The 25,201-nt window shown below is 43.9% G+C and overlaps 1 protein-coding gene across 1 annotated transcript in view; it reads right to left on the reverse strand.

Moving 5' to 3' along the window:
• Positions 1-10,180: 10,180 nt before the first annotated feature.
• The window catches only part of CA10 (carbonic anhydrase 10), a 488,423-nt gene continuing 473,402 nt past the window's right edge, over positions 10,181-25,201 (reverse strand). The window contains exons 7-9 of the mRNA XM_063113016.1: positions 13,972-14,126; positions 11,948-12,122; positions 10,181-10,203 (exon numbers count right to left, since the gene is read on the reverse strand). Of these exons, the coding sequence (XP_062969086.1) occupies positions 10,181-10,203; positions 11,948-12,122; positions 13,972-14,126 (353 nt within the window). The remainder of the gene's footprint in view (positions 10,204-11,947; positions 12,123-13,971; positions 14,127-25,201) is intronic.

Raw genomic sequence — 25,201 nt, forward strand, 5'->3', positions numbered from 1 at the left:
TGTGTTTAATGAACATTAGCAATCACTGTCATCCTCTCCCTCCAGTACTTCCTTCCTGGAATCTCCTTTTAAACCCCATTTGTTTTAGGATCTCTCATCTATATCCTTAAGCTCTTGTGGTGAAGCTTCTTTCTGGGCAAGGTAGTTGAGCTTCTGGGCTGTCCCTTTAACACAGGGAGTCTTGGGACCCTGGAGGATCAGGTTGTCTGAAACAAGAAGACACCAACCAGCTTCATAGAAGCTGGGCTTTGAGCATATTCTACCTGACCGGTAAGGATCTAAAGCTACCTTCTTCCTCCCCTCCACAGATCCCTGGGGCCTATGTCCTGAATATTGCCAGATCCCACATGGCTATGTTATATTTCTGCTTGAGACTTACAGTGGTGTCCTATTGTCTATACTAAGACAACCCCTCTAAAACCCTATGAAGTAGGTAGCTCTCTCTTCCTTTTATTTCTGTGTATTTGCTTGCAAAGGGATAAGGGAGTTTATTTTTTATGGATGAGGAATCCTAGACTCAGAGGCATGAGATAATTGTCAAATGTCACAGCACGTGAATTGCAGAGCTCAGATTTGAACATGCTAGCCAGACTCAGGAGCGCCTGCTTCTTCTGGTTTTCACACTGCTACATCGCTTTAGCCCCTCCTGGTACCAAACCCAGCTAACTTTCCTTGGTCCACTTTCATCTGATCTATACTGAGTAAGTGAATTCTCATCATACCCAGAGCACCTGCCAGGCTCGTTCTAGCCTCAGATCTCAGCCCCAGCTGTTCTGCTTGTCTGGAATACCATTCTGCCTCCCACCTACTCCAATCCTGCCACCTGGCAGGCCTAATTCAAATCCCTCTTCCTTCACTAAAGCTTCCCACTGAGCTTTTCAATCAAGACCTTGTTCTTCACTTCTGAATTTCCTATCATTCTTAAAGTTGCTGTTCTCTGAGCTTCGGCCAGCACAACAGTATCTTTGTGTGAATTACAAGAAGGCATTCATTCCCTTAGGCTGATGAATTGCAAAAAGATGTCTCCAGTCATCCTCTCAGCTTGGTGCAGTGTGCAGATTGCATAACCATACTTGGCCAACTTGCCTATCGATAGTTAGAAAATTAATTGTTTTCTGAGTGTAAAACATTCCTGAGTTAATAGACTGCAACAGTTCCACGTTCATTGATTGTCTCCCACAACTAGATTTTAAGCTTCTGGAAGGTAGGACAATGACTTACCCTTCAGTTTTCCCCACTGTGACTGGCCCAGAGCCAAGTGCTAAGTCCCTATTGTCCAGCTTACAAAATGACTTGGAGGAAGTGTTGTGTCAGCCCTTGGCTCTGAAGGGACCCAGCAAGATTCTTGCAGGTAAGAGCTGACTGACATCCACAGTGACCTCAGCCACACTGGCCACTCACCATTTGGAACACACCCATCAATGCTGCTCCTTCAGGCTCCTTCCTCTCTGGAACGCTGGCTCCTTCCCTATTCGCCCAACCATGCTTTGAGCTTTATCGGCTCAAATGCCATTCCCCAGGGAAGGCTCGTTTTCCAGAAGCCTCTATTGCAAATCAGTTTCTCCCTCCTACAGTTCCCTAGATGGTTTTTCCCTTCCAACCTACAATTCCTGACTCTCAAAAGTGTTTAAGATGTGGCTCAAGTTTTCATCTCTAAAATCTGTTTGTATCAGGGAGGTTCATCCCAAAATACATTGGGGCCGCATCTCCCCTTCCACACTAAGTTCTTTGAGAATAGGGCATGTGCCTGGCACACAGCAGGCCCTCGTGCAGTGGCTGTTGAATCAGTGTCCCCAGGGTCCCTTGTCATGCACATTCTCTGGCACTGCATCCCATCCACTGCCGCAGAAGCATTTGCATCCCTTCTATCACTACTTGACATGTATTTAACACTGTCCCCAAGCTTTTTCTCACCTCTTCCCTGGTTTTGTTTTCGCAACCTGTTAGCATATGAGAAAAGAAATGATTACATCCATTGTACTCATGAGGCACCTTACATCCAGGAGGCAGAAGCATCTTATCTCACTGTCTGGTGACAGGGCCAAGGCTGCCACTCAACTGGGTGGCCGCTCAGGCACAGTGACAGTTTGTCTCCAGTTTCATGCTCTTAACTCTTGCCTGAGGTTAACTATTTATTCTCCTTGGAATTCTCCCAGAGTCTGATCCCTGAGGTCAGGAAGCCAAATTTGGTGGGAGGGTTGAGTATACTTATTAACTCTAGAAATCCTACTAGCACATCTCACTGGGTTCATGTGTCAGAACCCAGTATGCTGGGCCTCAGGAGAATTGTTCTTTTCTCTCATCAACTCTCCATTCTTTCATTCTATTTGAGCATATCCTCAAGGGGCAGGTAGCCTGTATGTACTTGGAATCATTTGACAATTGTCTTGGTATAGAACAGTGGGTTTCTGCTTTGGCTGACACTAGATTCACATGGAGAACCTTTAGAACTACCAATGCCTGGTACCTTTATAAGCTCCCCTAGGTGATTCTGATGGGCAGCCAACATTGCAGATGGCAAAGCAGAGTCATCCATGGCTTTTAACCATCTATTGAGGACCTGAACTCATAGTCAGACACTCTGATTTAATTGGTCTGGGGCTGGGAACCACTGGCAGGCTTCTTGTACCTTGGGTCATGTCTCAGTCAGTTCTGGCTGCCATAACAATACTGTGAACTGGGTGGCTTATAAACAATAAAAATTTATTTCTCACAGTTCTGGAGGCTGGAAGTCCAAGATCAAGGTAGACTGGGTGCCTTCACATGGTGGAAAGGGTGAGGGGTCTCTTTCAGGCCTCTTTTGTAAGGACACTAATCCCATTCATGAGGTCACCACCCCCATGACCTAATTACCTCTCAAAGGCCCTACTTTCTAATACCATCACCTTGGTTAGGATTTTAGCATACGAGTTTTTTTGTTTTGGGGGGGTGGGGTGGGTGGACACAGATATTAAGGCCAAGCAGGTCCACTATAAAGAATAGGACTAAGTGATATAGTCATGATGGGAAGAAGCCTTCCATTCTGGCATCAGCTAAAACCTGTTCACGTGAGGGCTTCTCCAGCATCAGGCTTTGCTATAACTTTCTGGTTCCAATACTCACAAGCTGTGTGATCTTGGGGAATTATCTTTACCTCTCTGTTAACTTCTTTATCTAAAAAATAAAGCCAAGAACTACTTGGCAGAACTTCTAGGAGCACCAAATAAAATAATGTATGTGAAGTGGGTGTGAAATATATGTAAAAGAACCCAGCACTGTTCCTGGTATATACTTGGTACAGAGAAAGACCCAGCAACTCTGAATTGAAAAGAATAAAATAATATTCTCCTTCCCATAGGAAAATTCTATGTATCAACATTTTTTTAAGTACTTACTATTTGCAAAGCATTATGATATGATTTCTTCCTCTTTCTCTTTCTGTGCATAGGAGGGAAAGATACAAAGATGAATGAAGAGATCATTTCTACCTTCAGGGAACTTTAATTTGGCATGTACAGACAGGAAAATATAGAACCACATGGCGTTCTTTACATATTACATATATTTCTAATATAGAAACAAATGAAGTAAATGTCAATCAAAGATATGCTGTGTGTCAATCAATATGCTGTGTGAGCTCAGAGCACGGAAGAAATCATTTTCTCTGGGGAGATCAAAGAAACCTGGGGTGGCATGTGAGCTGGGCCTCTTTAAAGGTGTGCAGTATTTCCACAGGCGAGGAAGAACTGGAGAAACATTCCAAGCCGAGCCATGACAGGGACTGAGGCCAAGAAGCTAGAAAACAGGAGCAAGTGTCTGGACAACAACGAAGAGTCTGGGCAGCTAGTCCCCAACATGCATCATGAGACAACATGAGACGTGAGTCTGTGGACCTCTGCTGAGAACCCACTGAGGAAGGCTTTGCCTACTTTTCTGAGCAATTTGAACCTTTAACCTGAAAACAACTGGGGACTACTGAAAGTTTGAGTCTTGGGAGAGATACTCCATTTGAGATTTTGGTTCATTGGTCCTACCGTTAGGATGGGAGTGGGTTGGCAGTGTCTGGGTCAGGATATGACTCTCCGTCCTTTCCTCCCTACTCTGGGCTATGGCCAAGGCCTCACACATCCTGTGAAGAGCAGCTCAAGACATTCTGCTGGGTCCTGCTTCCTTCCCCCACTCCATGTCTGGCATCCAGTTTCTATCTTCTTGCACTGCTCCTGGAATCTGTTTCTCTACCAAATCAATTTGGAGTGCTGCCCCTTTGGGTTTTCTGCTTATCTTTGTGTTTTGGTTTCTCTTCTGGAAATTGTCTCAGGTTGTCCTCCCTACCCTCCTGGTCCAGCCTAAACTTCCTATAACCTCTATTCAGGGTGAGCTTTGGGTCACTTTATTTGAGAACAGGTTTGGGTATTTTTGTGCTCCTGGCTCATGGTCTTTCACTTATCTGCATACTGGAGGCAGAAGGACCTGTTGGGTGGATACTGCTACAGTCCAGGCCTGAGATGATGAGCTCTGGGGCTAGAGCTTGTCACAGGGCTGCAGGGTTGGGGGAGGGAGCACTGCATGGAAGAGACACCATAAAGTTAGAAAGGAAGAGCTATAACTTGCTCTAGACTCTTAATTACGGACACAGCTTATCTTTCTCCACATCTGGTCTCCTGACTCATGGTGTGTATTCACTTGGAGTGACTTGAGGTCTTGCAAACTTTGCAGTCTAAGTAATTAGGAGTGATGTCCTGGGGTGGGTTTTAGAAAGCTGGTGCCACACCATTATTTCAAATACTAATGTTTCTTTTATTTAAAAAGAGAGAAGTTTGTTATTCAAAATTCTGGACTTGTTAATTGAATATTTGGGGAAGGAGAAAAGGGGCTGGGGAACATTCTGAGACCATCCAAAATAGCTAATATGCAAAGGGATCAGGATGCAATTCTGAAAAGAGAATACCCATTAGATGTCTTGGCCTCTGAGCTCCCATGGATGCACCTCAGAGATGAGCCCTCATCTGAGAAGGTCCTTTAGGTAGAGATGTGGTCCCCAAACACTGATGCATGTTGGAATCATCTGTGGATCTTTACAAACCCTGAAGCCTGGTTGCCACCCCTGGACATCCTGACTTAAGTGGTATGCAGAATGAGCTGGCTGTTGGGATTTTTAAATCTTCCCAGGAGATTCTTTTAAAAATTATTGTTATAATTTTTTAATTGAGATATGATTGACATAAAAAAGCTGTACATATTTAAAGTGTACATATGGATAAGCTTAAAGATTAGTATACGCCTTTGAAACCATCACCATAAATGATGTCATAAACTTAACCGTCATCTCTAAAAGTTTCCCCTTCTCTCTCTCTTTTTTTGTGGTAAGTACATTTAACATAAAGGCTACCCTCTTGTTTTCAGGTATTCAGTTTTTTGGTACATAACAATATAGTGTTGTGAACTACAGGCATTTTGCTCTGCCGTAGATTTCTAGTAGATGTCTACATCTTCCCAATTCCCCTGCCCCAAACTACTGGCTACCACTATTCTATTCTCTGCTTCTATTAGTTTGACTATTTTAGATTCCCAGTATAAGTGGGGTTATGTTGTATTTGTTTTTCTGTGTTTGGCTTATTTCATTTAGCACTCCTACATCTCAATAGTTAAAAAAAAAAAAAAAGTAAAAGACCCAAATAGTCATTTCTCCAAAGAAGACATACGAATGGCCAACAGGTATATGAAAAGGTGCTCAACATCACTAATCATCAGGGAAATTCAAATCAAAACTGCAATGAGATATCCCCTCACACCTGTTAGAACGGCTGTTACTGAGGAAACAAAAGATGAGCGATGGTGAGGATATGGGGAAAAGGGAGCCCTTGCATACTGTTGCTGAGAATGTGAATTGGTAGAGTCACTATGAAAAACAGTATGAAGGTTCCACAGAAAATTGAAAATGGAAGTACTATATGATCCAGCAATCCCATTTCTGGGTATATATCCAGATGATCTGAAATCAGGATGACAAAGAGATATCTGCACTCCCATATTCATTGCATCATTATTTACAATAGCAAAGACATGGAAAAAAACCTACAGGTCCATCGACAGATGAATGAATAAAGAAAATGTGCTGTATGTGTCTGATGGAATATTATTCAGCCTTAAAGAAGGAGATCCTGCCATTTGCTACAACATGGATGAACTTGGAGCACATTATGCTAAGGAGACTCTAACGTGTAGCAAAGTTCAGGAACCTCTAGAGTAGGAAGTAATAGGAACCAGCATTTGACTTACAGTGGTTCTCACCCTTGATTATGCATCAGAATCACCTGACAAAACACAGCAGGGCTTGTCAAAACACAGACAGCTGGGCCTTACCCAGACTGTCATCAGGAGGGTCTAAGAATTTGCATTTCTAACCAGTTCCCAAGTGACGCTCAGAGCCATACTTTGAGAATGACTGGTTTAGAAGAGTTGGATCTGTCTTTACCACTTATGAGCTATGTGACCCTGAGCCTGTCACCTGGTCTTTAAGAAGCCCAGTTTCTATATTTATAACACAGGGACAGCAGTGGTAATTACTTCATGGGTCACTGTGTAGGTGAAATGAGATGATATTTACAAACTGCTTAGCACAGGCCCTGGGCCACAGGAAATGTGCAGCCCAGGGTGCATTTTATTAGTATATTTCCTTTTTTTTTTTTTTTTTTTTTGTCGTTTTTTCGTGACCAGCACTCAGCCAGTGAGTGCACTGGCCATTCCTATATAGGATCTGAACCCGCGGCGGGATCTTGGCAGATATTTCCTTATGTTCAGTCGTGCTAGTTGGTGAATGATATTAAAGTGAGATTCTGCTCCTGGAGGTCCCACTTTTAGGCTTTCTGGAAAAGGAAAACTGGTATACTCTCATGAACTGCTGGTGCTCTGGGGTCCAGCAGGAAGGGTGCACCCTAGGGGTGTAGGCATAATTGGCCATCCTCAATCAGACTCTTCAGTCTGATGTGGGTGGCATGGGCTTGACTGAGGTCTGCTCTCCTGCCCAGATTCTGTGTTATTCTCACACTGCCCTGCACTCCGTTCCAGACACACTTAGAGTGTAGCAAGTTGTGGCTGTCCTGACATCACCATGGAAACCAAACAGCTACCAAGGGAGATGAGAACAAGACTCTAAATGGTCTTGGAAACCACAAAATATGTCCCCATGAAGGGGCTGTGGATTTCCACATTATGTTTTCTCTTTCTCATTTGATGTCCCAGAGCTCTCTTGTGTGCGTGTTTACCTCTCCCCCCGTTTCACTGAGGAGCGAACTGGGGCTCAGCCCATATTTTCTGCAAGTCATAGATGTCATCTTCAGGGTGGAAGGGATGCCACATCAGCCTGAGACTCTGACAGGCGAAACCAGCCAGTGGCACACAACGCAGATGGAGCTGCTGCCCGCCTCTCCCTGAGCACCCATGGGCTGCAAAATGGATTAATGCCTTTTGTTCCTTGGTTTCTTCTCCAGGCCAAGTCCCAGGGGCTTTTTTGTAGTTTTCAAAACTCTTCTTTTTTAAAGAGAGATACTAATCTAGCTAATTTTTACTACTCCCACATGGCTTGACAGTGAAGTGTCTGTATTTCCATTTTATAGTTTGGGAAACCCAGTGAGTAGACAGAAGGATATTTTAGGACTGGCCCAGAAGGTGGAGACAGGAGCCAGTTTGCTCTATTTCAACTTCTGCTTGGCCAAGGTGAAATTCTGCCCATGCCCAGGGACCCCAGGAGTGTGAGCCTGAGTTTTCCTTTGTTCTGAAGAACCAAATGAGAGACACAGTTGGGGAATGATAGAGGGGAAAGGCCATAGGAGTTCATCTGGTCCAAACCATTTATAGGTAAGAACTCCCAGGGAAGGGAATTGACTTGCCCAAGTCACAGAGGATGCTGTTAACAGATCAGGCCCAGAAACCCGGTCCCCTGCCTTCCTTCCTCACCTATGCTCCCTTCTCAACACATCTTAGGTATTTACCTACATGCTGTCTGCTGTGCGTCTGTTGCTCTTGTTTCATATCAGTCTGTTGGGATTGATGCAACCCCTCCCTGTGAGGGGTTCAGATAAACTCCTAATAGGCAGGACACACAAGTGCTCTATAGGTACCCTTTATAGAATAGTGCAGATATTGTGCTGGCTGCTTTAAGTAGTTATCTGGCATTTGAGCCTCATAACTCATGGATGCAGTTATTAGCATCCCCAGTGTACAAATCAGAGAAGTAAAGCAACTTGCCTAGGGTCACGCAGCGTGCATGTGGCAGAGTGAAGTTGACTTATCATCCATACTCATAGTCTTTAACCATTCTACTATGTCACTGCCTGTAACTGCAGGCTGAGGAAGATTATGACTCAGAGAGAAAGCAGCAAGTCGCATAAAGAAAGATTGCCACCTGCCCAGCCTAAACCTTTGTAAATAGTGGTTTTCTGGAAAAAATGTGATTGCTCAGAAATAGGCATAGATGCCATCATAGCTAAGGCTGTCATATAACTAACATTGATACAAAAAGTAAAAAAAGAAAATCCAGTTAAGTTTATTATTTCAAATACAAAATAACCGGGTGTTCAAATTTTTCATTGTCAATACACCTAGTGACTAGGCTAAAGTTTTTGATGAATTGTGTTATGAATGTTCCCATTTGCACAGACTCTACATGCCTGTGCTTTCTCTCCTTCTGGAGATTGTGACAGAAAGGAGAGATCAAAGTTATTTTTTAATTCAGCCACCGAACGAACATCCAAGTCTTCCCTTCCAGCGGCTAAGCCTATATGTTTTCTCAACAGGATATTAATTACCTGGCTCTGGGATGGCCAGACGGGCTGCCCTGCTGGCTGTATGCAATTGCTCTGGACCCAGCAGGACCCAGAGACTTCAGCAGGGAGCATCCTCCTTCTCAATAAACTCAGGCATGGGTACCGGGTAACTTGTTAAACACATTTATTGATTTCTTGACAGTAACCAAACACAGTGAGTGACCATTATAAACAAGAAAAGAAAGGCATTCGTTTGTACTTTGTGAAATCTGGCTGCACCTGGAGAGAAAAGACACCCCTTTCCCAGGAATTGACAAGGCAAAGTGCATTCCTTCACGGGAGCATCACAGGGGGATGGCAGTTTTGAAACGCAAGGAATCTGTCGCCTTCTATCTCAGGCTGGAGCTCACCTTGTATGAATGATCGAGCCATGAAGTGGAATTAAAGTTGTACTTGCTTAGCAAATGCATTCCTGATTGCCACAAACTCAGTAAAAACTGGCTGCAAATGAACAAAACAGGTAGATGGAAGGGATAAGTGAAATCATAGGATGGAGATGCATGGAGCCAGGGCTTAACCTGTAAGGAAGGAGAACAGACCAAACCCAGGAAAATGAAATTAACTCATTAAACACATTTATTTGAGCTGTTAACAATAACCAAACACAATGTATGACCTTTGGAAAACAAGAAACAGCAAATGGATCAATTCTGATCTTGGCAAATCCTACTACAGATATGTGACAAAGGGGGAAATAATTCCATTTCTTTATAGTCTGCGGTGATATATATACAATGTGTAGCTCTTCAATGTCTGTCCTTTTTTTTTTCTTCTTTTTAAATTGTTCAGTAAACAGAAGGATCATAATCTAGAAATAAGTGTCCTTGGTCAATGCTGTCCTGGCTCACCTGTCACCAGCACTCTCAAAGGATCCTAGGACACTCACTGAGATTAATTGATGCAAAGTACGCTTGATGCTGTCAGAGCTGTGTTTTCTCCTCTCTTTTGGAAGAATTTTGTATGTACAAAGTCTGAAAAGTCTCATTGGGTAGATTGATGAGTTTAGGAAAACGGTATCAAAATTGTAATCAGGTTAACTGGTTATTTTCTTCTAAGACCTCTTATGCATGAGCCTTTTGTTTCTGAAACTTGACTTCCCATCATGGAGGTTGCATGAGTGTGCATGTGTGTAGGTATGTTTGCATGTGTATGTATGTATGTATGTGTGCTTGTGTGTGTGTTTGTGTGAATGTGTGTCAGAGATGTACTCCTCTGCCATGGTTTTGCAGACACTTTTCATGAAAAAAGGGCCAATCCAAAGAGTGAATGAGGCTTGGGGGAAGGAGGAAGAGAGAAGAAACAAGGGGAACATTCTAGGTTACGTTAATTCACAGTTGTAGCATTTCACTGAGGTGGGATTCTTCTTGGCTTGGTCCCTACTTAAGGAGCCATTCATTTACTGGAAAGAGAGAGAAAGAAAAAACCAAACAAACCACACAACACAAAACAAACACACACAACACAAAACAAAGCGTAAGTGAATTAATTTGCACACAGTTTGGGGAGCTTCATCTAAAGGGAAAGGGACTGTCTTATAAATACCTGCTTACTTATATGTATCCCAACTACCCCCTTCCCCACGACCCTCTGGGCCTATGCTGTCCAATATGGTAGCCACTAGCCACGTGGGGCTACCATAAGTCTAAATTAATTAGAATAAAAAAATTAGCTGCATTGTTGTACTAGCCACGCTTCAGATGTTCAATAGGCCCCTACGGCTAGTAGCTGCTGCATTGAATGATGCAGATACAGAACATTCTCATCGCTGCAGAAAGTTCTAGTGGATGACACCGCTCTAGAACAGGGATGGGAAAATGATGGCCCACAGCCCAAATCTGGCATACTACCTGTTTTTGTAAATAAAGTTTTATTGCAGCATAGCCACACCCATCATTTACATATTGTTTATGGCCGATTTCACACTACAACGTCAGAGTGTCACAGAGACTATGGCCCACAAAGCCTAAAATGATTTACTCTCTGATCCTTTACTGAAGACATGTGCTGACTCCTGCTCTGGATCTTAAGCTCTGTATGGATAGGGGTCATATCTGTCTTTATCACCACTGTATTCTCCTCACCCAGTTAGTGCCTGGCACATAGTAGGTGCACAATACATAGGTGTTGAATAAAGAGAAGGATCAATGAATGAGTTGGATGTGTATTTGTTTAGTAGTTCTGGCTGGAAGGGAGCAGAAAATCTTTGGCACTCTGCGAATATGTCTGAGAGAAAAAAGGAAGAAGGGAATTAAGTAAGAGAGATAAAGTGGGACCAAGAGGCAGCAGTGGTGGCTGCTTCTAAAGGCTGCCTGTTAATAACCACAGCCCCCGTATTTGGGGAGCATGTTATTGCTGCAAAGGACTTCTCCATCCAGGCCCTTGTTTGCCCCTCACAACAAGCTGTGAAGTAGATGGGAGAGGGACTGTCATGATGACACCAGGTCTAGAGGGGCAAATGGCTTGGCTGGGTTTGCACGGCTTGTGAGAACCAGGCCTGGGACTCGGGTGTCCTGACTTCCAGTCCAGGGCATCTCCAGGACACTGTCCTGCCTCCATCTCCCTCTCTACACTGAAAGTTTACCATGGTGATCAAGAGTTATAGGAGGGAGAAGTCATCTTAAATGCCCCCTTTAGCAGGAATAATAACCACTTCTAGGGATGTAGCACTGGACAAAGATGCATCCACACACATTACCTCATTGGGTCTCACTGGTCTGGCATACAGAGTACTTGCTCACCTTCCAGGAGAACGGGGGTCTATCTGGCATATAACTAAAAGCTCTAATGCTTTTTGCTGTCCTGTTCTAACAGATAACCTTGGGAAAATCAGCCTTTCTGGGCTCTTCTGTAAAATGGCAATAAAAAAGCCTGTCTTGCCTGAAGCAGAGGGGGTTTAAAGGTTTAATATACATGATATATCCCTATATCACATATATCAAACCCTTAAAACTTTGCCACCTTCATTTCTCTCTACATATGGGCCTACCAACAGAAAAGCACCCTACAATGGAGGGTGATGGTCTTGTTGTCATTTATAAGCATGATTCTTGCAATGGCAGATAACGCCAAGCCTTTAGGAACTGGTCTAAACAGAAAAACTGAGCTCAGCCAGGGTCCCGGGCTCCCAGGGCTACTGTACCCACCTCTATACTGAAGCTTCTGTGCTCGGTTATTAGGACAGTCCTTCCCCTGTAAACTGAAGTTGATGTTGGTGCGGATGCAGCGGTTGTTGAGTGGCTGGACAGGCCTGAAGTTGTCACTCATGCTCAGAAAGATCTGAGATGGCTGATTCTGGCTGAGCAGACGTAAGGAATGCATCTGAGGAGAGAGAAACAGCTGTGAGATCCGCTGTCTTCTTAAAGGCACTAGGGAAGAAGTAAGACCAAGTAGACCATGGCCAAGCCAGCTGGGGAGGCTGTCTGGGAAAGGGCACAGGCCTCTTAGAACCCCCTTTTATGAGGGTTCAGTTGAGCTGAAGGGCACCAAGACCTCCATGCATCGAGTGAGCCTTACTTCCAATTCACTAGCTCATATGTCTCTGAACAAGTCATTTACTGTCTCGCACCCTCAAATGCAAGAAACGGCTTTCAAAGGAGGAAATCCAGCTAGGTGTTCTGTAGAATTCCTTCTTTCTCTGACACCCCGAGGTTTAATCATTCCTTGATTCCCACGTGGTACTACCCAGGTCATAGTGATTGGTCCAGGGGTCAGAGCTAAACTAAGCTGGACCTATTCGGTTTCTTTTCTGTGAATATCAGGGTCAGGTGGCTTGACTATAACGTTCGCTGTCGTGTTCCACCACAGAACTTTAAAGCAAAAGAAGACAGTCTCTAGCAGGAGAGAAGAATGCAGCAAACATGCAGTAAGAAGAGGAGATCAGAGAGAAAGGCCTTCCAGGGTTCTGGTTCTAGTGAATTCCTGACATCAATTTCTGATCTTACATTCCGTGAGACACTCCTGCATCTGTGGAATAGATCCTTTTACTAAGCTAAGCTATCTGAACTGAAGGGGGTTACTGTTTTTTGTCACCCAGTGAGTCCCAATCAATACAGATAGGATCAGAGACTTCAAATTATTCAAATTATTGTCGGTTTGAGAACATACATTCTCTGCTTCCTTTGCTCATCTTCCTTAAAATTTTGTAGACTCTCACAGAGAATGTCAGAGCTAGAGCAAAGTCATGGAATTGTCTCTCCAAATTATTAGGAGGAGGTGTATTCATTTCACAGAAGTTGCAAAGAGCCATTCAGCAAAGCTGACACAGGGGGACACATCTGCTGCCCATCCAGTTCTGAGGAATACTAACACTGTGTGATGATCTGAAAAAAATTCCATGTTCACATATGTTTGTGAAATGCTACATATCACCTCCTTTTGGAGACTGACACATGTATTGTCATTTAAAAAGGCCCTGAGAAGTCCCTCAATAATGAAATAGATTTAACTCTTTAAAACCCAGGGTTTCAAACACATTTGACCACATCATCTATTTTGCTCATTTGCTTCATGCGTTATTTTAGCTGTAGAGGACACTTTGGGAACTAATCCTGCTGTCTTTTCTCAATCAGACAGGTGGGATGTTTATGTAATTAGTTCATGCTAAGCCATTTCAGATACTGACTCTTTAAACATAGGTGTTATGGGTTGAATGTGTACCCCCCAAATTCATAAATTGAAGGTAGTGGCAACCCTCAGTACCTCAGAATGTGACTTTATTTGTAAATAAGGTCATCACAGATGTAATTGGCTAAGTTAAGATAAGGTCATTGGGTGGGCTCTAATCCATTAGGTGTTCTTAATAAAAAGGGGAATTTAGACACAGAAACTCAGACACAGGGAGAATGCCCCATAAAAATGAAGGCAGAGATTGGGGTGATGCTTCTACACACCAAGGAACACCAAAGATTGCCAGCAAACCACCAGAACAGGGGAGAGGTATGGAACATACTGTTCCTCACATCCCTCAGAAGGAACCAACCCTGCTGACACCTTAATCTTGGACTTCTAGTTTCCAGAACTGTGAGGCAATAAGTTTCTGTTGTTTATGCAACCCAGTTTGTGGTACTGTGTTACAACAGTCCTAGGAAACTAATACAGTAGGCACTCCATCCACACAGCCTCTCCATATCATCTTCCCCACTAGCTAAAGGACCAAAGAGCAGCTCACCTGCATCCTGGTTATATAGACAGGTTTGTTCATTATTATCCAACTTGCTGTCTCGTAGCAGGGTGGGATAGTCATCGACCCATCATAAGTGATGAAACTAGAGGTCTCTGGATATAGTTCCTCTATATTAAGTCCCTGTAGTAAATATGCATCATCTAGAGAAGAAAATAAGAAAGACTTAAGAATTAGGTTTCCTGAAAAAGTGCTGATATTGCTGATAATACTTTTTTTCTTTTTGGATTCCAGAAGACTGTATGTGTCAGGATAGGCTGCAAAAACAAACAGCCCCTCCCCCCTACTCCAATCTCAACTGTTTTAAGCAACAAAGGTTTATTTCTTGCTCACAAACATGTCCATTACAGATTGGCTGAGGGCTTTCCTCCATGTCATTGTCCCCACTTTGAGATCCCAGCTCTTAAAGCAGCCACTATCTGGACCTTTGTGAATCACAATGATAGAAGGAAAAGCAATTATGGTGAAACATACGTTGGCTCTTAATACTTCTATCCCAGAAGTGGCACATGTCACTTCTGCTCACATTTTGGTGGCCAAAGAAGTCACATGGCCAACACCAACATCAGGGATTTGAGGATTCACATTCCTCCCAAAGGATGGGGCATTGAATACTGGTGAACTGTATGTGGTGTGGTCTACCACAGAACAGTTATGGTCCCTGAGATCTGGACCCACAGACATTATAGTCATGATGAAATAGACAGTAAAGGCTTCAGTACCTTCTGAAAAGTCATCTGGTCATTGTTATTATTTATTAACAGCATTTAATTAAAAGAACATTAAGAAAATCTTTTTTGAAAGGAAAATAGACCAAGTCCTACCACAAGAGTCAAAGGTTAAGTTCAGCAACTAATTTCATTTTTTGTGGATATCCTCTCTGTCAAGCCCATGCACATAGCCTGTACACCTATTGGAGGTATTCACACTCAGATATCCATTATTTCTAAATATAGTTTTTTAATGATGAAAATGACATATAGGATTATATTAAAAAAAGAGAGAAAATAGACAATAGTAACGATCCCAATCATCTAAAACAATGACTATAGCATTTTGGTGTATTTTTCCTTCTAATTCTTCAAATTCAATGCGTTGGTTGCATTTTTATAAAATTGTAATGTGTTGGAGTTTTAAGTCTCAATAAGTTGCAATGAATCTCTCACCCTCCTTCTCTCCACATGATCTCTCCTCCTTTCTTTTAGCACATTATTGACCTGACTTCCAAAATACCATACTTCATATTCCTATTTTTCCAGCCACTTCTTCTCAGGTTTTGTTGCTGACTCCTGGTCTTCTACCTGCTTCTCTCAGTGATGCAGTGACCAGGGATCAGTCCAAGGCTCTTTTCTCTTCTCATCCTGGGGTAGCCCATCTACGTCCATGGCCTCAGTTGCTCTCTGTGCCCCAGTGACTCCACATCATGTCTCCAGAGGTATTGCATCTCCCATGTGCCAAGAGCACCCACCATTGTGGTCAACCCAGAAGACCTGGAGAACACATGGCTAGGACCCAAACCTGGCTGGCAGAGGGATAAGACTGCCTTCCCCAGACCCCTTGGATTCACATATGTTCTCTCATCCATGTGTTCAACTCTCAGTGGCAAAGTACTAATCTTGAGTGGATGATGTACTCTCTTAAGTTCAGTGTTGTGCACGCATAATGGTAAAGAGGGACTTTTACATGCAGGTGGAACCTCATGCTGTCCCAGTGAAATGGGTCAGGCAGATAGTAACATCCTTATTGATGAGGAACTGAAGATCAGAGAGGCAAAGTAACCTGCCCAAGGTCACAGAGTTAGCTGCTGACTGCAGAGTGGAAACTGGAACCTGGCTGCCCTGACCTCCAGACCAGGGTCATTCATTCATTCAGCAAATATTCACCAAACATCTCTTTGTGCTGGGCACAGAGTTAGACTCCAGGGATAAGGCAAAGAACAAGATAGATGCAGTGCCTGCCATCATTCTAGTTAAAGAGATAGACCACAAATGTCAAAATAAATATATGTAGACTATAATGTCAGGCTGATAAGTGCTCCTTGACCTGGCCTGTATTTACCTACTAATCCTGAGCATTAATGCTGCTAATCTATTTTTCAGGGAAAAGACCCCCTTCTCTCTATTACTTCCTCCAGAAATTGCTCATTCAACTTTCTCTGATAAGAAAGAGTCATCTTTGCCAAGAAAATTAGAATTTCAGTGTTCCTTTGCTTGTCAATTAAATTATGAACATATCAATCGAGCCAGTGGTATGGAGTGATGTAAATAAAACTTGCTCCACCCAAAACTGCCCCCTGCTGCCTCCCACTCCCCTAGATGTGGTAATGAAACCCCTCTAGGGCTCTGTCTACGTAGAGCCCGTGTGGAACAGAGCTTGGTCAGGCTGGATTTGGAGACCAACCCTGGGAGGAAGAACTTTCTTTCACTTTCTATTTAAATGTTTCTGCTTTTCCATCAAAACACTAAGGAAACAGGACAAGTGCAGGAGAGAGGTAGTGACTGGAATATGACTGGGTGGGTCTGCACTGTGGCCTGCATGGTCATATGCTTCCATGACAAAGTCATGGTGCCCAGAGCACACACTCATGTATCCTCTGGAGTTGGATCAGGTGCCAACACAATAAGTTTACACTGTGTATTCATTATTTGCCTCTGACTGTGTCTTAAGCCCCTCATATGTGTTAAGCAATAGGGGTGAGCAGAACATTAAGTGAATGCATTAAGGAGTCACAGAGACAGTAATATACATCTGCAGTGGGCCCAGAGAGAGGTTGTCAGTTCTGCCTGGTGGAGGGGGACTTTGGAAAGGATGGATCAAGGAGCTGACCTGAAATGCATCTTGAATGCCAGGAGGTCATCACTGGTGGCTGGCAGGGGTGGGGTGTCAAGGGCACTGCAGACAGAGCCATGCTAGGGAAAGTACTAAGGAGGCATAGATGGTGGCCTGTACGTGGGGATGGTTAGTGCATGGGATGCAGGGGGTTGAAGAAATGCAGGGGGAGGAAGAGTGTGAGAAATGAGGCTGGCCAGGTCAGCACAGGCATACTGGGAAGGTCCTTCTCTGCACTGTTAGGAACTTGGGCTTCATCCTGGAGTCAATGTGGAGCCACTGAAGGGTTTGAAGCCAGGAGTAGCATGATCAGATTTGCACTTAATGAGGCTTGCTCTGATGGTAGTTTGGCCTGAAGATTAACATATTGAATGAGAGAAGGAAGCATTGGGCACATTTTTATTAAAGGTCAATGTGATTTGTTTAACCAAGCTTGCAGGAGGAACATATTGGGTACTCGAGCATGCTGCTATGATTGTATTTTATTTTATTTGGGGAGGTGGGGAGGAAGGGTGGAAGGAGACAGTAGAATGAGGGACATTCCAGGCGTGACTGGAGTAAAGAAAAACAACCTTTATGTTTCTCTGAAACTATAACCAGCCTCTGTGTTGCAGCCACATTTGAAAAAGGGCTGGAGAGGTGCAGGCTGGGAGCAAGAGGTGAAATGTCCTGTTCATGGATTTATCCCACGCAGTAGGGCAACAGCGTGTTTCCATAACACCTAGGGCTGACTCCCCAGACTCCACCCGCTGGGGTCCTGCTGGGAGATTCCCCCTTGTCCACGTCCTCCGTGAGATGTAAGTCCTCAGAGGACACAGGCAGCTTTGCCCTCTGTGATCCTCGTTCACCACTGTGTCCTCCCACCAATCTAGTTAATACTCCCACTTCACCTTTTGTCCTATTTCCTCACACTACAGGACTTGGAAAGACCCAGCATGAAGCGCGTGAGCTCCGGACTCAGACCTGAGTTTGAGCGCTGACTTTGCTGCTCACTGTCTGTACAACCTTGGACTCGTGTGTAACCACTGAGCCTCAGTTTCCACATCTGTAATATGCAGGTGGTTGGAGTACCTGGCTCACAGGGTTGTCTGAAGAACAAACGGAATCATGCTTTCAAGTACCTTGCACAAAGTGCAGATCAGGTAAGTCCTCAGCCATGCTCGTAGTACTGATGTCACCTCTTCCCTACCTGGTGTGTCTTTGCCCAGCTTCCCTGGATAACCACTGCTGTCCTCCCTGAGGACTCCTTGGCTTTCCCAGAAGAGTCAGCGACTGCCTCTTTCACTGTATGTATGGAATTAGCTTGCTAACAATGACTTACCTGTTCGACTGTCCCTTCTAAGCCGTGAGCCTTTGGGGGAAGGCTTTGCATCTTTTATCTCTGAATCCCCAAGCTCCACAGGGTTCACCACATATGGGTGCTCAATAAACATGATTGAATGGATGAACAAAATGGTTTCTGCCTAGAGCTCTACCTGCTGGTGGTGCTGGGCAGAAACCAAGGGAGGAAGAGGCACCATCATTTTTGTAAGTTGATGGGGAAACATCTCTGAGGCTCTAGGCCCTACCACTAGCTTAAATAGATGCTGCCTACCCCCACCCCATATGTGTGATGCCCCAAGACATCAGGGAGAGACTGCTTGCCCTGTCTCCATATGGCATCGTGTCTCTACACCAAACACACCTGTACCCTCACCTTTACATTGCTGACATCCGTGTGCATATAACATGTAACCTTTCTCCTCACGACTTCCCACTCTGCCTCAAAGGCTGCCACTAATTCAGTGTTCTGCCTTTTAGGTACTGGAGTTTGAGAACCACAGGCTATCTTTTTGCATCTTATTTTCTCCTCACTGAAGCTAGCCTGGTGTATTTGGTAGGACAGAGGCAGTTAAGACCCAGGACAAGAATATAGGCAAAACCAGAGGTTTTAGCTCTAGTGTCAAGGCACACTGGGGTGTTTTCCATGTTAACCAGGCAAGGAACTAATTATTACCCACATACCGTCTTGTCCATGCAGCACAAACAGAACATCGTTATTTTGGGTATGTCAGTGTTATCATCTGGGATTTGTAGACAGAAAGGAGACTGAGAACTAGTGCTCTGGGAGGTAGACTCCCCCAAATCTCACAGCTCTACTCATTAGTAAAGATAGAAAAGGTCTAGAGGAGGTCAGAGTTGTTTGTGAACAGAGAGATGCAAATTTGGGGTGAAGTTCAGAAGCCAGCGGGTGATAATGCGTTCCTCTGCTTGCTTTAAGGATATTTATTGAGAGGAACTGAGGGCAGAAAATCAAATAAATTTTTATGGATGGTTTTAGAGAAAGGTTTTCAATCCGTCTATTATCTATCTGTCTGTCTATCTATCTAGTATCTATCATACGAGAAAATAGCTCATAGAAGGCAAAATCCTCTTAGTGTTCATTCAAGTCTAAGTTCTAGTTGTGGCTTTGCCAGTAACCTACTTTTCCTTCTTGGGTAATCACATAACCTCTTACTTGGGGCACCAGACAATTCTGGATAATTACTAAGGCCACCTTCAGTTTAAAAAAATTCTATACATGGATTCAAAAACATCTCTCAACATAGACAAGTTTGTATAGCCGAATTTTTCTTAGGTAGGTCAAATTTTTGGTATGATGGTGTTGTAATTTTTTTGTTGTCTGTATCATCAGAGCACAGGAAGACCCCTTGGATAATAAATATGTAGAATACTGGTACACAGTTTACAGCCCAATTTTACTCTTTCAGATGACTGCAGAAGTTGACAGCTGTACCTCTGATTTTATGACATGCCCTTGCTGAATTTGAGTTATCTTCTACTGAGTTCTCAGTCATGAATACAACTCCCAAGTTGACTTTCTCTCTCTCTCTCTCTCTCTTTTTTTTTTTGAGGAGAAACATGAAATGCCAAGACCACACCGTGGGGGAATGTTTGCCTCAGTCCGAGTTTCAACGGCAGCCTCTGTTAAATGCTTTGGGTTTACTTAAGTGAGCTATTGATGATGAGATCTGACATTGCCCGGCTTCCTGCTTGTGAAGTTCCCATTTGGACAGAACTATACCAGTGAGCAAAAAGCAAGGCAGTTCCAGAGATCAATACTGGGCTTGTTCCTGATCAATATGGAACTGTTCGGCAATTTTCTCATATGGAATGACATTTCCTCTTGTAATCTGAGGTGAATTCAACTGAAATGAAAAAAGGCAATTACTAAAGAATAAAGTAATATGATTTTTTTTTGTTTTACACAAACCATAAATGAATAAAAGGGCCTCTGAGAATTGGATTCATGAAGGTAAGCTGCTCCTTTCCTGTTCTGCGCTGACATGAGTAACCACTTAGATGGCAACCCAGGAAGTGGTATGCTGTATTTCGCATTCTGTGAAAACATTTCCAAAGCCATTCCTTTGAAATGAAAGTACAAGTTCAATTAAGCAAAGAGATCGGCACCGGGAGCAACTTGCTTAAACTCCTTGGTGATATCTCATCACATTTAACATTGTGTCCCTTTGAGGACTGGCGCAGAGAACATGTCCCAGAGAACTGAGCAGTTCAGTGTAAGGCAGTTAAAATTGGTTTATCTTTGCCTGAACATTCATTTTTCATCTGTGGGGTTGGGGGCTCGAAAGAAAAGCTATAAATAGGTAAGACTGAAAAAGATGTTTTAAGGGGCTCGTACCATGTGCCAAGTTTAAAAGCTCTCACAAATGCCTTCAGTGCTGTGCCTTTATTTCCTCAGAGCAAATATATTAAGGCAATAGCCACACATTTATAAATTTAGAATTTTTGATCCTTTGGATTCTTATTGGACTGAAACTCACCATTGTATTTACTATCAATGAAATGAATGGGGCACGTAAAATTGAAGGAGAATGAAGTCACCAGAATTAATACACTGTCCTAGGACACTGGAAGAAAGTGTTCATTTATATGCAATGTTCTAATAACGACTCCCTCATACCCATTTAGAAGGCTCTTTGCACTCCATTAGTTACAAGTTTCGCCACTTGAAAATACCATCAAGTCTCTTTTTAAAAATAATGCTGGCTCAATAAAATCAGGTGGACACTAAAATGATAAGGATATTACCTTTTATGTAATTGGGGTTCTGTGTCTGCTAATTAACACAAAAGAAACTGGAGGGACATTGGTATTACTCCGATACACTACATTAAAAAATTAAAATACTTGAAGTAAATTACCAATATCTCCTCCAGAATATCCACTCAGACAATCCATTTTTCAATGTCACGATTTCAGTCTTCACCCTCAATCTGTTGAAGGGGAATTTAACTTTAATAAAATGGATTTTCTTTAGAAGACTTTCTAATTTCAGCCTCAAATTAATTCAGGCTGCTCTCTTCCATAGTCAGTCCTGGTTGATGAGAGTGTTTTATAAGTTTTCTCAGATATATGAAATCTAAACTTCCACGGAAAGTAGTAGAATCTCATTCAGCCATTACCATCCAGTGCATGGATTCAACCACAGGAGCTGTTCTTCAGTTAAACTGAGCAACTTCTGTTGCCTGTGTGCCCTGTATTGTATTCACCTTTGACATAATTTTTATTTGGTGTCATAGAGACCTGCCTCCTGCCCTTGAAGAAGCTGGATTTGACAGCCATGACCCTTAGGACAACTTAGGAATGCACATCTATTGTGCACCTAGTTTATACCAATAACTGTCCAGGCAACTGACACATTGCCTTGTTTAATTCTCACCCCAGCCCTCTCAATATCAATATTAATATCCTCATCTTACTGATGAGAGACTCGTGTATCAGAGATGTTAAGAAATTTGATTGCAGTCACAAAGCAAAGGAAGTGGTAGAGCCAGGACAGGAGACCAGGTCAGCTTAGTTCCATCCCTCTCCCTAGAACACACTGCTTCCCATGAGTATGATGGCCTTTCAGCATGGTATTTGGCTTCCAAAATTTCCAGTTCTCTTGGCAAGATTCTTCTCCTTTCCTCCTTTTATGGATTCCCTGGCATCAATCTTCTTAACTGGTTCAAAAGAATGATTTGACAAGATTCCCCTTTTTTCCTGGTCATTCTTTCAGTGCCCAATCCTGTAAAGCAGGCACACGGACTGTGTCTCTACAGCTGTCATTTCGTGGTGACTCTATCTCATGATTTCATCCTCGCCCCTGCCACTCTGCTCCTCCTCAGCTAGCTGATGAGACAGCTGCACAGGAGTCACTTTTGGGATGGGATTTTCAAGATATCTTTAGAAGTGATTTTCCATTCTAAGTCATGGAGATCTAAGCTGCTCTATCAAAAGTAAAGACATGTCCCGCCTCTCTTCTTTATTTATTCTCACGCCCGTGATTTCACCCAAGTTTAAATGCCATCTGGATGCCAGTGTCTTCCACATTTATATCTTTGGTTCTCTCTCCTGAAACCCAGACTCATCTATCCAACTGCCTACTCCACACCTCTTCTTGGATGCCTAATAGACATTGCAAGCTCAACATGTTCAAAACTTCTGATTCCCTTTCCACCCACAGGTGTGCTTCAACCACAGTCTTCCCCATCTCAGAGGATGGAAATGTCTACCTTCCAGTTGCTCAGGGTAGAAACCTTGCAGTAATCCTTGACTTCTCTCTTTCTCTCATACCACACACCTGATCCATCAAGAAATCTCTTGGCTTTTTCTTCAGAATATACCCAAGCATTTCTCCTCCCCTCCCCTCACTGACCTGTTCATGATCAATGCCTTTGTCTCATCATTTGGATTGCTGCAATCATCTCTCAGTTTCACCCTTGCCCCTCTGTAATCTGTTCTCAACTGAGCAACCACAGTGATCCTTTGGTGAGCAGATCATGTCACCTGCCTGCAGTCTTAGATTACAATAGCCTCCAAGGTGAGGTCATGGAGAAGACTGACCCCATTAGAACTGGTCTCTGTGCCTTCTCTGGTTACTATGTATGCCAATAATGGCAGGACCACTGTGTTCTTCTGGATGACCCTGATTTCCACTGGAGGTCCCATGCCAAGGGACTGGCAGGAGCTACAGAGAACTTAGGACTAATGAGCCTGAACTGTCAAAGTGCCCATGAGTTCTGTGGTTAGTTTTTGCCCCTTCCAAGTGGAAGCTAACACAAAAAGCAAAGAGATGGCTCCTCAGACTGAATCAAGGTTGGATCTGAGAGAAAAACATGCTGGCAAGTTCCATGCAATGTGAAAATATGAGCATTACAATGAGTTTTAAGAATAGCTAAGCTAAGAGCTAAGTTTTCCTTGCTGTTTATGGAGGAAGCATGATAGGAAGGAAAAGACACAGGAAGAAATATCCAGGAGGCCCTGTGTTTGAAAACTTGATTTTCGACTATGGAAAGATAGACTATTGTTCAGGAAATGTTCACTCCCTCCCACCCCCATCTCCATGGGAGGATTGTGATGGTGGGCTTGGCCAGGTGGCTTGCTTTGGCTAGTGGAAAGAGAACAGAAGTGAGAGCGTGAGTTTCAAGACTGGGCCTTAAGTAGCATCACGTGTTTCTGACCTCCACCATGAGAAATACATGCCCTGGATGTCCTCCTGATTCTAGAAAAATGAGAGCCATGTGGAGCTGACAGCCAGAAACAGAACCACCACAACCGACCTACAGAGGCAGCTGTGAGAAGTCAGTGCTCACTGTTGAATGATGGGTTACTATGCCGGAGTGCTGACCCACACAGCCACTTACTAGACGTGTGTCCTTGGTCAGACTTAGTTTTCTCATCTGCAACCTAGACTAGCAATCGTACCTACTTTGAAGGACTTTGTTAGCACTAGGTAAGGTGCCCTGTGTAAAGTACAGATCCTGGAGTGTGGAAGTGCTCAGGTAGCATCACCTTCACATTCCACAGTGGGTACTGTGTCTAAATGAGCAGGACAACGAGAAGCTATGCTGGAGTTTAGTTCTGGTAGCAGTAGCAGAATGGGCTGGCTGGGAGAGCGGGTAGGGATGGGAGTCAGGTGTCCCTGGGTAGTGTGGTTGAAGTGGCAGCATCAGGGTGGTGCTGATTTCTCTCTATCTCTCTTAGAAGTATGGAAGCAGGATACCCTGGTAGGTGCCCCTGAGCAGGTGGCATTGTCTTCATCTTGACCTGAATTCATGGGCTGACGCCAGCATAACCCACTGCTTCTTGCAGGGCCTCGGAAGAAACTTCCAGGCTTGTGTTTACCACCCACTGGCTGTCCTAGTGAATGACTCCTGTACCAGACTCCCCTGCCTGCCTCAGGGAGTTTAGCTGGATAGATGCATGCTGTGGTTTCCCACAGAGCAAATCAATCCCCTTCAGACACAGTGTCAGGGACATAGTGGCCTCTGTGCCATTCTCATGTATCAGCCATCATTATCCCTGCAGTGCTACTTCCTTCAGGTATGTGATAAAGGTCACTACAGGGAACACCTGCATTCTTCCCTGCCGAAGTGTAAGAAGACAAAATACCTGTTATCACGGGGCCTGAAGCAGTTACCTCTCCCACTCAGGCCAGGGCCTCTTTATTTTGCTTTAGTTCCCCTTTCGTTTCCCGTGGTCCTGACAGGCATCGAGTATTAGGGACAGAAGGAGGAGAGGGTGCTCTTGCACTCTTCTAATTGCATTTCCCAGAGTGTGTCTTCAGAGGTGGTGAGGGCGTTTTGTCACGTGTGCCTGCTGCCTTGGCAGGAACGCCTTAGCACGCCATCGACACCTGGCTCCAGAACAGCTTTCCTGCCACTCCCTGTGCCCCTGTCACTGCTACTGAAGGAGGCCATCCATTCTTGGATTAACTCAGGCCATCACCAGTGTTTATTGGGTGTACTTTGTCTTAGGCAGTGAGATGCAGAGCTGAGGAAGACAGAGGTCCTCCCTCTGAGCTCTTCACAGCTCTTCAATGCTCTCCAAGTTCTGTATGTGCCGCCCCATCTGCCTGGAATGCTTTTCCTTCCTTCCTTCCTTCCTTCCTTCCTTTCTTCCTTCCTTCCTTCCTTCCTTCCTTCCCTCCCTCCCTCCCTCCCTCCCTCCCTCCCTCCTTCCCTTTCCTCCTTCCTTCCCTCATTTCTTCTTTCCTCCTTCCCCCCTTCCCTGTCCCTCCTTCCCTTTTTTCCTTCCTTCTCTTCCTCTCTTCCTCCCTCTCTTCCCTTCTCTCCCCCCACCCTCTGGAAAATAGTTACTCATTCATCCAGCCCCTCTTTGAATGGCACCTGCTTTGTGCAACCTTCCCACGTAATCATAAGCAGATTTGATCATTCTCTTCTCTGTGATCCCAAGGTTCCTATTCATATTTTTAACATTGTACTTGTTACATAAATCCTTAGGATACACTCTGCTATGTCTCTGTCCCTGACTAGAGAGTGAAGACCTTATGGATAGGAAAGGCATTCTATCCATCTCTCTATCTCCTGGCACTCAGGACCCATTC

The sequence above is a fragment of the Cynocephalus volans genome, chromosome 10 (genome assembly GCF_027409185.1).
Source record: "Cynocephalus volans isolate mCynVol1 chromosome 10, mCynVol1.pri, whole genome shotgun sequence".
Classification (NCBI taxonomy): domain Eukaryota; kingdom Metazoa; phylum Chordata; class Mammalia; order Dermoptera; family Cynocephalidae; genus Cynocephalus; species Cynocephalus volans.